Source organism: Folsomia candida, unplaced genomic scaffold, assembly GCF_002217175.1.
Source record: "Folsomia candida strain VU population unplaced genomic scaffold, ASM221717v1 Fcan01_Sc005, whole genome shotgun sequence".
Taxonomy (NCBI): Eukaryota; Metazoa; Arthropoda; class Collembola; order Entomobryomorpha; family Isotomidae; genus Folsomia; species Folsomia candida.
In genome coordinates, this window is record NW_019091197.1 from 3,069,936 (window position 1) to 3,083,063 (window position 13,128).

Sequence of the window (13,128 nt, forward strand, 5' to 3'; positions counted from 1 at the left end):
CCTACCAAACTGCTGAAAGTCAGTTAGTAATACTATATTACTAATTCAGGTATTTAAATATACTTTAAAAATTAATGTGGAATATAAATTAATTTTCATGATGCTGCAAGGGGAATACAATTTTCCAACTTCTTCTTGGACTTTATTATTTTATGGTGGTTGATAATTCCCACAGATTAAAAAACCCGAGCCTGTTTTTCTTCCTGTAATATTTAAGGAATAGTACATACTGTTTTAATTATTTTTTTAAGTAAGCAGTAAAACTCAAATACGTATATACATGTTTACGTGAGTAAACCCAATACTGGTTAGGTGGATAATTAGCCAAGAAGTTTCCACGTACGCAAATATTTACCACACCTTTTATCACTTATTATTCGCGATATAAAAAGACTCTGGGTAAGAAATCTACACGTTACAAACCTAGCGAGGTTAACCCCATCACTTATCAATCCGTCTCGTTCATCCTTCATATGTGTATCAATGTATGTATGTATATAGAAAAATAACGCAGTGAATTATGCACTGTTAAGAATCAGGTAGCCAGGAAGCATTGATTTCTCAATTATAAAGCTGCTAACACCTGGTATTAAAGTTACGCCGGTCCTGGTAAAAATTTGCTACCAGTGTGGTAAAAACCTTAATACCAAGCACATTTTTTCCATCACAAAAAATATGTTCAATGGATTATTTTGAAATAAAGAAAATTCCCAACAATAAAATTTCAAGACTGGTTCTGTTTAGCTGCGTCGTAAAATTAATAAAATTTTTATTCAAAACAGTAAGTAGCATGAATGATCCTGATTTAAAGTGAGGTAAAAGTAGATAAATTGTTAAACAATTATTTGCATAATAAACTGAATAAAAGTTAATAGAACCAGTTCATTGTGCACAAATAACTACTTATTTAATATAAAAATGGGAAGCCGGGGATAAACTTAGACATTGCAAAAAGTTTCTTGATAAAAATATATGTATGTTGGTATACATTTTCATTTGCATACATACATCTCTTCGTCAGCCAGGTAAATTAGTTGGTAGTCAATGACTAGTCATTGTTCCCCTTCAGATTGGTGAGGTTCTGCCCTTGCAATTATTTCATAGAATCTGACGACATTGCACTCGTCGTCACGAGTCACGAGACGGTCGTGAACTTGGAGAAAAGCATTGTACATATTACGAAAACTGGTTAAGTTTACCTGAACAAAGGATTTCTTCGTAGCGTGGAACTCCCAACCAGTTTTTGGGCAAGATCCACGCTCTCTAATTAAACACTCGTGAAATATTTTTACCAGTTCGCGTCAATCGGGAGGAAGAAATAAGTGTCAACTTTACCGTTCAATTTTTGTTAATCTTCGGAAATGTCGGCTGTTCAAGTACGGAACGGTTTTAAAAAATATGGAGGTGGAAAATTCATACTGCAAAACTTAAACGTTAACGTCGGTCGGGGGGAAATGTGAGAAAAATAAAACAATTAATAAATAGTATCAATTTTAAGGGGATTAATTGAATCCACTAATTTTGAAACGATTCCAGCTATGGATTACTCGGAGCGAGCGGTTGTGGGTAATTGGCAATTAATATTTTGTCCTATTGTGTTTTTTGCAAAATGTTAGACAGGATTTCTCAATCATTATGTGCAATTTTACATGCATATTGGAAATCTATATTATAAGCTGGAAATGTCTGTTGGCAACGGAAGTGAAAGTAAATGTTCCGCAACGGAAGTGAAAGTAGAGAAAGTCAAGTTTCGAATGGCGCGAAAATTCAAAAATCTTAATTTTAGAAATAAATATGAGAAGATGGGGTTATCGGGTCGTTGATGCCTTATGGTGGTTATACATGGTGTGGCGGCCTGATGGTGGTTATCAAGGTGTGGCAGTTTGATGGCGGTTATCGGGGTGTGGCGGCCTGGTGGTGGTTATCGGAGTGTGGCGGCCTAATGGCGGTTATGTTGGGAGTGGTTATCTGATTTTGGTTATCTTGGGGGCTATTTATTGGTGGTTATCAGGGTGTGGCTGCCTCACGGTGGTTATCTGGGAGTGGTTATTTGATGGATTGTCGATTGGGTGTGGTTGCCAATGTAGATCATTGCCAATGGCGGACTAGGCTGGCAGAGCCGAGTGGGTGCCAGACAAACTGCCAGAGGTACTGCCATTGCCAATGGCAGACTAGGCTGGCAGTGATGACAGAGCCAAGTGGGTGACATTTATTTGTCCATTTTAACTTGCGTTGCAAATTGCTTTCACTTACGTTCGCGTCAAATTGTTTTTTTAATAAATATCTACAAAATATTTGACTGGTGAAATTTTGATAACCTAATCATCTCTTGCCCGGCGGCAGACGGGCTTATACGCTAGTTATTTATATGTATATGTAATTTTCGCATGTGTCATTTTACTTATTATTCGAGAAATACATTTTATTACTCGAACAATTTGTTCCGTGCAGTGCATAAGGAGATTCACGAAAATTTGATTTCACAAATCTGTACACACTTCTGTTCTGTTCACCTATTTTAATTTGGTTTCTCCTTTGGTTACGGGCTCATTCCAGCTGAACCCACACGATCGTCGTCGCACCCATATTTGATATCTTGTCCACAATCTTATCATAGATGCATAATATAAAATACAACATATAAAAATCAAAATTTGAAAATTAATTTTTTTCGCAAAGATATAGCAGTTCAAAGAAAATTTGCAAATGCATTGAAAATGCTTTCGCCGCCAAAGTGTTGGTTCAAAGGGGTAGGTTACATTTGCAGATTTCATTCATTGATCATTCATTGATAGGAAAAATTTTCAAAAATTCAAAAATTCAAAAAAATTAGAAATTTAAAATGTATTGAAAAACTCGATTATCGAGAAGACGGACAAGAATCGCTCATAGAGAGATAAGCCAATCGATGCCTTTGGGCCTGAGGAAACAAAAAAGTTTAAAACCCCACGCGATTTTTGTCCGTCTTGGAGTTTTGGCGATTTTTCGAAAAGGTAAAATTAACATGGGCTGCTTGTGTAGACAGTAGTAAATAATTCTGTGTTCCTACGTGGCCGGAAACATTGACAAAGCATAAGTTGTGTGGTGTTCTCATATCAAAGAGAGGAAAATACATGGTCAGGCAGCCACCACCAGCGAGCAGGGTTTAGCACCTCTATTTCCTGGTACTCGATCAAACGTGTTGCTTACAAATGGAATGAGCCTATGATAAAACTAGCGTATAAGCCCGTCTCCCGCCGGGCGAGAGTGGATTTGATTTTCAAAATTCCACCAATTAAAATATTTTAAAGATATTTATTAGCTTATACTGTTTGAAGTCAACAGAAGTGAAATGATTTTATAACAGTTGGAAAATTAAAAATTTAGAAAAAATCTACAGACAAATTTTCATGCTATGCTAATTGTGCGGGGAAATAAAGCCGAGCTGAGCTGCGGCCTAGTACTACTTGCTATCTAACCAGGGCTTGGGCTAGGGCCCGGCCGGGCCGGGCCGAGCAGGGCTGCACCAAGTACTACTCGCTACCTTACTCTAAGGAGTGATTGGGCTAGGGCTGGGCTGGGCTTGGGCACAGTACTACTCGCTACTTCACTCTAAGGAGTGATTGGGCTAGGGCTGGGCTTGGGCTGGGCTTGGGCACAGTACTACTCGCTACTTCGCTTATCGTACCTAAATAACCACCACCCCTCAGATAACCACCATCCCTCAGATAACCACCACCCCCAGATAACCACCACACCCAGATAACCACCATACCCAGATAACCACCACCCCCAGATAACTACCACCCCGAGATAACCACCATCCCTAAATAACCACCACCCTCATAAGCCCATACAAAGAGTACCACACCTTCTGGTATTTAATTTTTTGAATTTAATTTATTTTGAATTTTCGCGCCATTCGAAACTTAACTTTCTCCACTTTCACTTCCGTTTCGGAAAATCACTTTCACTTCCGTTGCCGACAGACATTTCCAGCTTATAATATAATATAGATATTTATGATTAGGAAATTTTTACCATTAGTTACATAGTTTTTGTGTCCAAGCTAATCCTAAGACTACCCTATCGTGTGAGCTCGCAAGTCGAAATGATTATGAGCTTATGAAGTGAATTTTTTGTAATTATACAAATAGGGGATGAGTACCCACGTGCAATATATGTATGTATGGTTGTTAATTAGATCTGATAAACTATGTAAATATGTACCCGAATCCATGGGAACAGTTTGCCAAACTGCTGCTACAATTAGTTCCATCTTTAATCGATTTATAATTTATCTGATTACTAATCAGTGCAACGCTAATTTGTAACTATTTCCTTATGTGTAGGAAGACCACCTTGCTCTCCTGCATAGTCGGCCTTCGTGAACTGGACATGGGGGAAATTATCTTTTTTGACCAACCTCGTCCAGACAACCTGGCGCAAATGCTGGGATACATGCCACAGGTAAATTAATTGGAGAAACTTAATTCAATTATTACTTACTTAAATAATTCCCATAGGAAACCGCACTTCTCAACTTATTAACAATCGTGGAATCGCTGCGGTATTTTGCAATGATTTATGGCATGGATGAATCTGAGATTAAGAAACGGATCGATTTTCTAACAACTTTTCTTGATCTGCGTCAAATAAGTAATTTAGTGCATACCTTGAGGTGAGGAAAATTGCTATGGAAAACGATTCATATCATCAAGATAAACCAAATTTCTTGACTGATACATAAATATGTGTACCAATGACGCAGCGGTGGACAGAGAAAGCGTGTTTCACTGGCCATTGCGATGATTCATAATCCACGAATTCTTGTCCTCGATGAGCCTTGCGTTGGGCTGGATCCTTTGTTGAGACAGAGGTACGTAATGATTTGCATATCATGAAAGATAAGCACCAACCCTCAAGTATCCATGATCTCACAGGATTTGGGGATATCTATCTGACCTTTCACGTAATTTTGGGGTCACCATAATTGTCTCCACACATTATATGGAAGGAACTAAACACTGCGACACGGTAACAAATTCCTATGAAATGTATGTGTTAAGCCTTGCATACATATTATTCACTTTGAATTACAGGTCGGGTTGATGCGTGGAGGTCGACTACTGGAAGAGGATAACCAGTGTTTCTGCTGTTAAAAAACAGCTGCACAAAATTAGTGCATAATAATGTTTTTATGCGTTTAATAACACCCACCTAGAAGTGCACAAAATGCACAAAAATGCACAAAAATAATTTTAATGCCCACAATGCAATAATGTTACATACTTAGTTTATTAGACCAATACTAACGTATGTACTACATGTTCTCATCGCTATTAATACTATCAAACCATTTCCGCTTCCTTGAAGTCGGAACTTTTTCCTCCCCAGTTTTGTGTAGCGTCTGATTTACTCTACATAGTTTCGATGCTTTCTCTACGCCAAGGCGATTGCGCTTCTTTGTCAGGATATTTCCAAGGGATGAGAAATTCCTCTCTAAAGACGCCGTCCCTGCCGGAAGATTAAATAGGGACACAGCAAATTCCGTAAACCCTTTTGGTAATTTGTTTTGATTTGCAGCTCTCCACCATTTTTGTGGTGGAATCGACCTCGTAGAACTTTCAAGTAGCATTGTTTCCGAGAAAACTGATGCATCAGAATTATGCAAATCCATTGCGGCTAATAAATATAAAGTTCCTTTCTTGTTCAGGATTTTACGACCTTTTTCTTTCTCAACTTCGGTTAGTCCGTCCCCTAGTTCAAATATTATTATAAATATTACTTTTTAGCCTATCAACAAAATTTAGGATTTGAAAAATATATTGCCTTTAAAATGAGGATGTAGCATATGCGCCGTAATTGCTATATCGGTCATTGCCATTTTCATTTTCTCCTGGAAATAATTGTCGTTCGCGTATTTGAGAGGAATTTCCTCCCGAACTGTGATCCACTGTTGACACATATCCGCCAGATTTGCGTCCTCGCGTTGCAACTAAAGTTGGAAATAAGAAATTTTTGTTTGGTTTTGCAAATTTTAAAATCTTGATTAAAAGTTTAAGAATACTTACACTATCAATCGCCTTAACCACAGAACTAAACAACTTTATCATTTGCTCCACTGAATCATACAAACTCGTATCCGATATTATGGCATACACAGAATCGTCTTCATCACGCTCCGATTTCGTTCTTTCTGACGTGTTCGTCAGAAAGAACGGACGGATGATCGGACGGAAAAGCCGGAAACGGACGGAAAAGCACGGATGATCTCTAGGTATTTGCCGTTATTTTCTAAATAAGACAAACAACAGTCGGTTTGAGAGTTCCAACGTACGGGCATAGGTAGAACTGGACGTTTCCCCTTTGAAGATTTCAAATCGGCTCTGGCGTAGTAATGATTCCGAAAATATTTCTGAACTTGTATAACTTTGTCCATCAACTCTTTGTTGGTATAGTGCTGGCCAACTAGATTTAGCAAATGGGGCGAGCATCCGTAAACAATTACATTGGGGTTATTTTTCTTGACCAGGTTCTGCAGCGCTAGCATTGTATTACAATTATCAGTGACCAGTCCTACAACCTCGCAATTAATCGTTTCAAGCTGCTTCAATTGTTTTTCGAATAATGAGTAACAAAATTCAGCAGTCTTCGGATAACCACCTGTCGCCTCTGCACCCAAGAAAAAGGATTGTCCATTACAAATTGCGCTATGCGCAATCACCGGTTCTTGCTGGATAGTGCTCCACCCATCCTGAGCGAGGACCACTTTCTGATTTTCCAATTGCTTTGTTAATTCCAATTCTGTTCGCTTAAATTCATTATCAAGTAGAAAACCACCGACGGTTTCATGTTTGGGCAATACATAGCTTGGATTAAGGAGTCCAACAAATTTGCAAAAATACTCGTTTTCTACAACATTGAATGGTAAATTTGCCGAGTAGATAAATTTTCCAAGGGATTCGTCCAATTTGTCTTTTGTTCTGGGAAGCATTTTGTACATAAAATTGGTGATCTTTGTGGTTGCAGCTGATTCTTTTCCAACAGGCGGACTGATTGGGGTAGGGAGTCCTTGGGAGACTGGAGTTTTATTAAACTTCCTGCACTTTTTCAAGTGATTTTCCATTCGACTTGATTGAGCGCTTACTTGTTCCTTACAGTGTTTGCATTTATTTGAAATAAAATTCTTTCCTCTTGTTACGGTGATGAATTCCAGCCACACCTGATTTTGAGGTCGACCTCTTGACCGTTTTCTTCCGGTTCCAGATTTGGGAGTATTTGTGACAATTTCAACATTGTCTTGATTCCGATTCTCTGACAGGCTAGCTTCGACTTCAGAATCTGATCCAGGCTGGTAATTAGGATCCTGGCTTAATGAAGATGACTCTAAAGATAGAGATATATTGGATTTTATGGGTTGTGATTTAATGAAATTTCAAATTCATTCATACCGTCTTCGTCTTCGTCTGGAACCATCTGTTCGTTCTCGTGTTCACTGGGTCGGAATAGATCTAAAATTGATAATAATCTATATATTTATAATCGTCTAAAAGTAATTCGAACTATTATTCGAATTATTAGTAGTACGATAATGACAATATGCTTACCAATACTTTCCATGTAAGTTAATTTCGAATCAGTTTCGTTTTCTGCAATTTATTAAAAAATAATATAAATAAACACACGTTGAGTTGCCCATGAATATCGAATTTCGTAAAATAATTAATATTTTTTTTATTTACCTGAATTGTCCAACATGTCCCTAATCTCCTGAGAATCCATTGAAACCAATCGATAAGATTGTGCCATTGTCCTCGAGGAAAACGCGCCTTATATAACTTTTTACAATAGCTTTTACAGTTTTTAATCCTGGAAAATTCTACTGAGTTGAGTGGATATGAAAGATAATTTCCCGGCACTCTGCCTTTGTTTGCATTTTTATGCATTTTTGTGCATTTTTGTGCATATTATGCATTTTGTGCATATTATGCACTATGCATGCACAAAAATAATATTATGCGCACAAAAAGAAACACTGAGGATAACCCTAGCTCGTTACTACGTAAATGCAAAGCTGTAACCATGCAAGACGCGGTTTTGTACTTGTGCCGACAAGACGAGGTTAATTTATCCCATGAAAAATTTGAGTCTCAAAATGCAACGAAATCAATTTCAAGTACCAGAATGAATCGTAAAGCATCGAGATTTAATGATCTCAACGCCATGTGCTCACCACGTGTTAAACCAAACAACGCTAAAATTATTCACGCTCTTAGCGTCAAATGGTGGACTCGGCATTGTCGAGATTGGAGGTAATATTAGTTGTAAAATACATACCTTCACAAACTCGAAGACATTTTAAATATATGACAGTTAACTTATTGCCGCAATTCGCACTATCCTTGGTAACATTGTAAAATTCGTAAATTCTTTCAAAATTTTACACATATTTCTGATAAAAATTCGTTAATAAATTTTGTAACCTTACTCAGATCAAGGGGTCTTATATTTTGTAAAAGTTTGTAAAATTATTTTACAAAACTTACGGATTTTACAAGTCACCCAGAACTACGTGAATTGACCAATTGTTTACACACATCAGGTTATTATTTGGAGAGCTGGGTATTCCAATTTTGGTTGCGTTGACGTTTGAAATTATCGCGGGAACGGAACCAAGCGGGGTAAAATTTGGGATAATCCATAATGATCCAGGTTTCAATATAAGCGATGCAACTTGTAATTACAATAATGCGACACGATGTTTCGAGAATGTGGGAATTTGCGACTTCCTGAAAAACTTTGAAACTGATAAGTTTTCCTGGGTACGAAACACATCTTCCCGAGTAATGAATTGTAAAATTGTAATTAATGTGCGAAATTTGTAGATTCATGTAAACTCATTCCAAGATGGCGTTAGTTTATTAGAAGGTGGAAGAGTTCTTGGGATGTTGGAGTTTCCCGCGAACTTTAGCCTGCACATGCAAAATAGAATGTTACAGCGCAATTTTGCTAATAATGAGACGATAGATGGATCCACGATTTCAGTCAGAATGGACGAGTCAAGTATGAAAATTTAATTTATTTTATAACTTATTGAGGCAAATCACGAGTTCTTGGTAACATTGTAAAATCTTTTACCATGTGCTTTCTAAGGAAAATTAACGTAAGCATTTTTGTAAATAAATAAACTTATTCGGGTTAAACACATCTTTTAATTTTGGAAAATTATTTTACAAAATTGCAAATTTTACAAAGACTGCGTGAATTGCCTCGATATTTAACTACACAAATCTAAAAATAAGTATGCATATTTATGTACACATGTTCCTCAGATAAAATATTGACTTTTTGGGCAAGGAAAATTATAATCGACAAATACCTCAAGTTCATTGAAAGCATAGCTTTCGCTTGTTCTTTCAACGGGAACATTGCTCAACCAGGGCTCCAGGTTAGCTAAATATATAAAAGGAACGATAATACTTTTTGACTAATAAAAAAATGCACTTATTTTAATTCAGTTTACCGCGATTTATGGAAGCATCGAACTATTTGATGTCCTCTCTTATATGAAACCTGGTATAATAATTCTGTAAGTAAATTCCCTAAGTTTTGTATTTACCATTTAGTTAGGACTTTAATTTATTGAAGTCTTGATGTTGACAGCCACATGTTTCTGTTGCCAATGTCAATCGTCCTGATTTCGACGGAAGACCGAGTCGTTGGCGTTGAGGGGAGAGAATTTATTTCCGGAGTGCACTTCCGGCACCGACTTATTTCAGCAATTTTGACTCAAAGTTGCATGATTTTGGTACAAATTGGGATATTTCTGGGGGTAATGTACACTTTTTATGGCACAGTGATCAAGGGTTCGTGGGTACTTGCAGTGAGTCTAATTTACTCTTGTGCCATAACCGGGTTGATGTTTGGTACGTATGCAAATAACGTGAAGTTTGGTTCAATTCAAAGGTAGATTATCAAGCTTTGCTTTTCAGGTGCTATGATTGGGGCATTGTGTGACAAGATACTTGACGTTATATTCATACTAATGCTAGTTGTTCTGGGACAATTATTTGCCACAGGTATTAGCTGTTTACAACGGGTACATATTTATGACCTTATCAATTTTCGTACAATGTGCATAGCACGGTACCAAAATTGTTACGACCTGTCTTTGAAGCCTCTTATCCGAGTCTTTGTTTACCGAAGTTGCCTGGTAACGATTTTTTAACAGCAAAACAATAATTATCTGCATAATCGATTTCGCTTGGACAATCACTTCAAATTTTACTTCTGGTAAAAAATCGTTACCAAGGTGTCGTTTTGTGTCAAACGTGACTACGATATTTATTCTTGTTGTTGAAATAAAGGAATGTTTCCTCTGGAAATGGCGCCATGGATTGTTCGTCAACTATTTGTGTTCTTACCGATAACACAAATGACTAAGGCGCTGAGATCAATTTGCACGAAAGGATGGGGCATTACGAATCCGGTCGTGGTCACGGGCTTCCTACCCGTGCTTGGCTGGATAGCGGTTTCCTTGGTCGTTATAGTGCTAGCAGAGCGACGAAGATACAAATAAGTAGATGAACATGTACACATTTTACGTAGGCATTAATTACTAAAATATATTTAAATTAAATAGATCTGAAAGCTTACATGTTTCTTACAAAATTGTATTTAAATTAACTAAATTAATTGCAAGAAAAATCAAACATATGTACATACGTGTTAGGTTTGTTTTGAAAAAAGTTTGCGGAACAAATAGGTCAATTTTGTCAAAATATTTGGAATCAAATACATGTACACATCAATTTGTAATACACGCCAAGTAATTAAATTTGTAAATATATACAACTGTATTAAATATAGGTAAACTTTAATTTAGCCAGATTTATGTATCTATCTTTATAATTGTGACGTATAAAATTGAATTATCTGAACCACGATATGTTCATTATATATGTATTTAAAAATGAATTCCACCTTCAAGTGTCGCAATTATGCGTTTGAATCAATTTTCATGAATGTTTGAATGCCTGCGTGTCTTACTCTGGCATTTTGTGATAGTGGTTTTCCTAGCTCTCCATCCTAGCTAGGTTTTCCCACTATTCCTCTGACTACTCTCTACATTACATTTACGATTACATTCACATTTACATATCTAACTCTGTAATATTTAAAGTTGATGAGGGCTGCTGGCCATATATCAATAAATACTATACTATACTACTCTGGCATTTAATCATGTTCAAAGATCGATTTCTATTGTCATTTTGCACACAACAAATCTAATTGCTGACACAACTAATCATAAATTTAATAAATATCTGTACTAAATATCTGTAATAAATAACTTAATTCATAACAGATTTATGTAAAACTCAAACAGGGTATTATGTCACTGTCACGATCATGACATTCGTTGTGGGGATGATCTGTCAAAAAAATGCAGATATGTATGTATGTAAATCGTTTCAGTCAAAAAATCGAAAATGAACGGCGTAGTTGGTTTGATGGCTCTTCTATTTGCGACGGTCGAAGGACAGGTGAGATTTTTTTAAATTATACAATTTTTAATATAATACTCAACATTATTTCAATAAGTTTTAATTTTGTTTAGATCAACCAAACTTTAGTCGCATCATGTAAGTAAAACTTAGACTTGGGTAAATATTTCTGCAGCAATCATGCATTTTATACCGATTGCAGCCACGTCTCATCCCCATACGACTGAAGAAACATTAACTTCTTCAAAATCGCATCAGCCAATAATCAAATCAACGACGCCTCCAACAATTTTGACTACAACAACACCACAAATATTTACCACACTTCCACCCAAACTTCTACCACAAGCGACGACAATACCGCAAAACACAGTAAAATCAACATCGACAACCATACCCCCACTTTTTACAACAATTGTGCAGCATCTTGTCCAGAAAATGACCCCCTTCACATCACCACGTCCAACAATTCAATCAGACTGGCCTCCTCGAATTATTAGAACCTTAGCAACAACCAGTCTTCCAGATTTTCTCGAAAGACGAGCCACCTCACCGTCCCCTCAAAATACAGAAGGCATCCCACATTCCCCCATTATTCGGGCTAAACCGAGTACCAAGAAGAAGAGTGGAAATTCCGCAAATTCTAAGGCGACCAATCGAAAAGCTGCGACCAATGCAAAAGCCTCTACCAAGAAACCCGCGAACAACAAGAAGAAAAAACCAGGAGGTAAGAAACGCGCCCCGAATCGTGGCGGGGGACAAGTCGGCGGGAGAAATAATAACGCTAGAAACCAGGCTGGCGTAACTTTAACCGCCACTGTGAAACCGAAAGCGAACGGGGGAGGGAGTCAGTTGCAGGTGTCGGTTAAAAATAACCAAAATAAGGGACGTCAACCCATCGTGGTGGTCGTCGTGCTGGGCGACGGGAATAAGAAGATTGTCAAAGCGAAGGGAAATGTGCCAATTAAGGTGAAACAAGGTTGATGAAGAGGTACACATTTTGCGGGATTATGACGAGGATTTGTTATTTATGATAAAATTTAAGAAATAAATAAGTACTTATTTTGGAGAAAGTATTTGTATTTTATTTCAAACATTTAGTAAATATTTGTAAACTTTGTAGCTTCATCTTTAAATTAAGCGTCTACTGTAAATCAATTCAAAAGCATTATAAACTAAAGGTATTAATTTGTAAAGATCTGTACTTACAAATATTTACATATGCACGTATGCAAATATGTGCAAATACTTATGTTGCAAATGTAGATACTCTAGAAAATCTGGGTAGTCACAGTATGTCTGCTGTCTCTTGGAGTCTCAGATTAATCAGGAAATAAATATATTAGGAAACTTACTTCATAACCAAATTTACAAGCAATTCAAAATAGGTATGTCTATGCACTATTTACACTCATATGAGATGATTTGCATCGAATATGTAAGCATTAAGTCCGTTCTGCATGGCATGGCGACATGAAATTGATATTGCATTGTTATCAGATTTTCATCCTCGTACATACATAACACCTGACTTAACAATAAAAAATAGTGTTATATAATTTCTAGAAAAACACACGCATCTCATCTTCCCTATTAAACCAATTTGGTTTAACCAAATTAAATAGGACAACAGACATCT

General features: G+C 36.9%; 2 protein-coding genes across 4 annotated transcripts in view; both read left to right on the forward strand.

The window, feature by feature from the left end:
• Nucleotides 1–11,224, forward strand: part of LOC118435705 (ABC transporter G family member 23-like) — a 34,540-nt gene extending 23,316 nt beyond the window's left edge. Inside the window, exons 1-8 of one of the 3 annotated variants that reach the window (XM_035852095.1) lie at nt 7,951–8,294; nt 8,585–8,804; nt 8,868–9,045; nt 9,315–9,430; nt 9,501–9,571; nt 9,646–9,908; nt 9,975–10,061; nt 10,350–11,224. In XM_035852095.1, coding sequence (XP_035707988.1) covers nt 7,981–8,294; nt 8,585–8,804; nt 8,868–9,045; nt 9,315–9,430; nt 9,501–9,571; nt 9,646–9,908; nt 9,975–10,061; nt 10,350–10,561 — 1,461 coding nt within the window. In that variant the 5' untranslated portion in view covers nt 7,951–7,980 and the 3' untranslated portion in view covers nt 10,562–11,224. Of the gene's footprint in view, nt 1–7,950; nt 8,295–8,584; nt 8,805–8,867; nt 9,046–9,314; nt 9,431–9,500; nt 9,572–9,645; nt 9,909–9,974; nt 10,062–10,349 lie in introns of those variants that run through there. The other 2 variants (XM_035852097.1, XM_035852096.1) reach the window with 2 other exon arrangements.
• Nucleotides 11,225–11,368: 144 nt separating this feature from the next.
• Nucleotides 11,369–12,851, forward strand: LOC118435702 (soluble scavenger receptor cysteine-rich domain-containing protein SSC5D-like). Its single transcript, XM_035852087.1, has 3 exons — nt 11,369–11,528; nt 11,603–11,627; nt 11,692–12,851. The coding sequence occupies exons 1-3, from the start codon at nt 11,475–11,477 to the stop codon at nt 12,471–12,473; spliced, it is 861 nt and encodes a 286-aa protein (XP_035707980.1). The 5' UTR covers nt 11,369–11,474; the 3' UTR covers nt 12,474–12,851.
• Nucleotides 12,852–13,128: the final 277 nt, after the last annotated feature.